Source organism: Physella acuta, unplaced genomic scaffold (assembly GCF_028476545.2).
Source record: "Physella acuta isolate Inbredline_101_S28 unplaced genomic scaffold, ASM2847654v3 ptg000264l, whole genome shotgun sequence".
In the NCBI taxonomy this organism is placed as follows: domain Eukaryota; kingdom Metazoa; phylum Mollusca; class Gastropoda; family Physidae; genus Physella; species Physella acuta.
The window spans coordinates 1,476,319-1,479,561 of record NW_026731783.1 but is presented as its reverse complement, the minus strand read 5'-3'; the positions used below and the strand labels follow the sequence as shown (position 1 = coordinate 1,479,561).

Below are 3,243 nucleotides of genomic sequence, written 5' to 3'. Positions count from 1 at the left end.
TATAATGCTTGGCCATTGTTTTTGTAATTAATTTACTTATTTAATTGATTTTTTTTTAAATTAAGTAATTCACTAATAATGCCAAATATTATCTTACACTTTCTTTTCATGAAATCCTGAACTACCTACATAATCATAGTTTATGGCTGCTGAAATCTGACAAAAGCCAATCTACATATATTCCACTGCTATTATCAGGTAATCCCAAATGTCGCTATAAGACTAATATATTCTTACATTCTGAAAATAAATATACATAAGCATGTCGTTTGAGTTATAAAAAGCTGAAATAATATTTAACAATGTTGTAGTGGATGCTCATACAGTGTTATGTAAACACGATAAATCTTGTCATAACAACAGATGTAAGCATGTAATTGTACATTATGTAATAATATAATCTGTTAAATATATTGTTTCAGTCACTTACCATTTCTATTTTTTATCAAAATTCTAAGGAAAACAACACAAATAAAATAAAGTTCATTACCATCAATATACTAGTGTGGTTTTAAAAATAATCAGAAATAAAAATATATAAGAAATAAAATAAACACACTTTTAAATTGGAATCACAAATAAATTTTAATTCTGAGCTACTTACGTCTTTATTATTAAAAGTTGCATGTTGATGTGAACATGAAAAACCGTGACTTTACAATCATTGTATTTTAAAGACAAATGAACATGTCGGTCGAACAATTAGCTATGGATGGTTTATTTTTGTTTTAGAGTTTCATTTTGAATTTAATCTTTGCTAAATTGAATAAAAAGTATTTATTAACATAGGGATTACAATTTCTTCAAAAATATAGTCAGTAGGCAACTAACTCTGTATGAATGGCAAAACTTTACAGTATGTTGAATGAATCAAGTGATTATTTTTTTTTGTTTCCTAGTCATTTATGTTAAATACAATTTTCTGCCTAGAATGATTGATCATAATAAAGTAATGTTTATAAGTTTTTTTTTAATTTAAGTAAAAAAAAAGAATTAAAAAAAAAAAAATTGAATTTACTTATGGAGTAGAATAGCGCTTATTTTAATGGGTTTATTGATATATTTTATTTAGAATTAAAATTACTTAAAAACTAGTTACATTTTTTTTGTAATCAAAGTATAGTGTGTTAGCTTATATTACCAATGTATTTGTAACATTGCATTTAGATCATTTAGATCTAGATCTAGTTGTAGATCTACAATTTTGCGAGTGGTTGTGGTTGAGTTGGTCATTGTTGATTGATCTGTGTTTGTTAGCTGAAGATTGAAAAAGTTTAGAGAGTTAGTGCTGAGTTTAAGGACTTAAAACACACAACAAAATGTCTGGCATTGCACTTGGTCGTTTGGGTGAAGAAAGAAAAGCATGGAGAAAAGATCATCCATTTGGATTTGTAGCCAAACCAACAAAAAATCCAGACGGCACACTAAATCTTTTAAATTGGGAATGTAAAATACCAGGCAAGAAGGGAACACCATGGGAGGGTGGTTTGTACATGTTGCGAATGCTGTTTAAAGATGATTATCCTAGTTCTCCACCTAAATGTAAATTTGAGCCACCTTTGTTTCATCCAAATGTCTATCCGTCTGGTACAGTATGTCTTTCATTATTGGATGAAGAAAAAGATTGGCGTCCTGCAGTCACAATAAAACAGATTTTACTGGGTATCCAGAAGTTGCAGAATGAGCCTAACATAAAAGACCCTGCTCAAGCTGAGGCATACACAATTTATCGTCAAAATCGTGCTGTGTATGAGAGACGAGTGAGAGAACAGGCTTCCAGATACAGGGACCCAACTTCTCGATAGGATTGTCATTTAAGAACATGAGGCATTTATCCTTAGTATACTGGCCCACATTGTTACAGCTGAACATGTATAGTCTAAAAGGATACATCAGTGGAGTTTTCTCAGTTTTTGTACTTTTTGTCAACTTATTACTTTGAGTCATATTTTGTCCTGAAAAACCTTTATGTATGATATTGAATAAATAGTCAATGATTACATGACAAAAAAAAATAAAATAAAAAATAAATTGAATTTACTTAAAGTTGTCATGTATTAGAAGATAGGGCAGGGGTCGGCAACCTGCGGCTCGCGAGATGCATGTGGCTCTTTTAATTACTGCGGATCTCAAGCTCCTTGCACAACTATAAAGTCATATTAATTCATTTTCAAAACTCATAACAAACATTATACTGTAAAGAAACAAAAGTTTAAACAGAAAAAAAAAACATCAGAGAACAGTGAGAATATGTGCACTAGAAAGTATACAGACAGCCGCTTGGGTACCAGGCCCATCATCACAGCCGTGCTGTGTCCAGCCCCATTGCAACCATTCCATTCTCGCCACTGCCGAGGTGCCGACTTTTTCAAATATCGTAAAACGGGGAATGTTATTTTATTCAGAAAGTCATTTCCCTACCTGTATAATGACAGTTGACCATCTGGATAGTGCCAATGTTTGGAAATCAAGTTGACTATCTGGATTTGGTTGTGACAAGAACGCAATAAACAATGACGTCATTTGCAACAAGTTTAAACTGCAGAAAAAAACACAATACACTAATGGCGTCCTCTTCCAATTTTAGAATATGAAGAAATGAGCAATAACATTCAAATTTGATTTAGATCTACATTCTATAGATCTTCTTATCATGACGTAGGCTACTCCCTGAAATATATACATTTTTCTCCGCCAAACTAATTTATATTACTTTAAAAAAACAGTATTTTAAATTCAATAAATTGCGTCACTGATAAGCACGTTAAAATCTTTATTAAATATTGATATTTTTTTTTAAAAAGTACATATTTACGGTACATCTAAACTGATTGACAATTTTAATTAAAAAACTATTATAGCATTTTGTTTAAATTTAACACTTTATACAGTACATGATTTACTTATCAGCTAAACAGGCATTTTGTTAGTTCCCCAACTTTCTTTGGAACCCCAGCATGACTCAATAATTGACTGCCAACTAACGGAGCAGATAAATAATAAACAACAGATAGTTTTCTTTCCAGTCAAACAAAAAAAAATCAGGAATACATGTAACATTATTTGTATTTATTTTTCTTGTTTTTAATTTCACCAGCTAATAGTCTACCCGTTACACGTTTTTTTAACTTCCCTAGACATCGGTAGCTACACGGGGGAATGTATGGCTGAGGTTGTGTACAACTACCTTTATAATGTGGACAAAGTATGTTTTAGAAAGTGGATGATATTGCTGTCATTGCT

At 31.0% G+C, this 3,243-nt stretch overlaps 1 protein-coding gene across 1 annotated transcript; it reads left to right on the top strand.

Moving 5' to 3' along the window:
* Window positions 1-1,264: 1,264 nt before the first annotated feature.
* LOC131939024 (SUMO-conjugating enzyme UBC9-B-like) lies at window positions 1,265-1,999 on the top strand. Its single transcript, XM_059297275.1, has one exon. It carries the CDS (start codon window positions 1,320-1,322, stop codon window positions 1,803-1,805), a length of 486 nt encoding a protein of 161 aa, XP_059153258.1. The 5' UTR covers window positions 1,265-1,319; the 3' UTR covers window positions 1,806-1,999.
* The last annotated feature ends 1,244 nt before the right edge of the window (window positions 2,000-3,243 follow it).

Coding starts and splice junctions, on each gene's coding strand:
- LOC131939024 (XM_059297275.1), top strand. CDS start 1,320: ATGTCTGGCATTGCACTTGGTCGTTTGGGTGAAGAAAGAAAAGCATGG.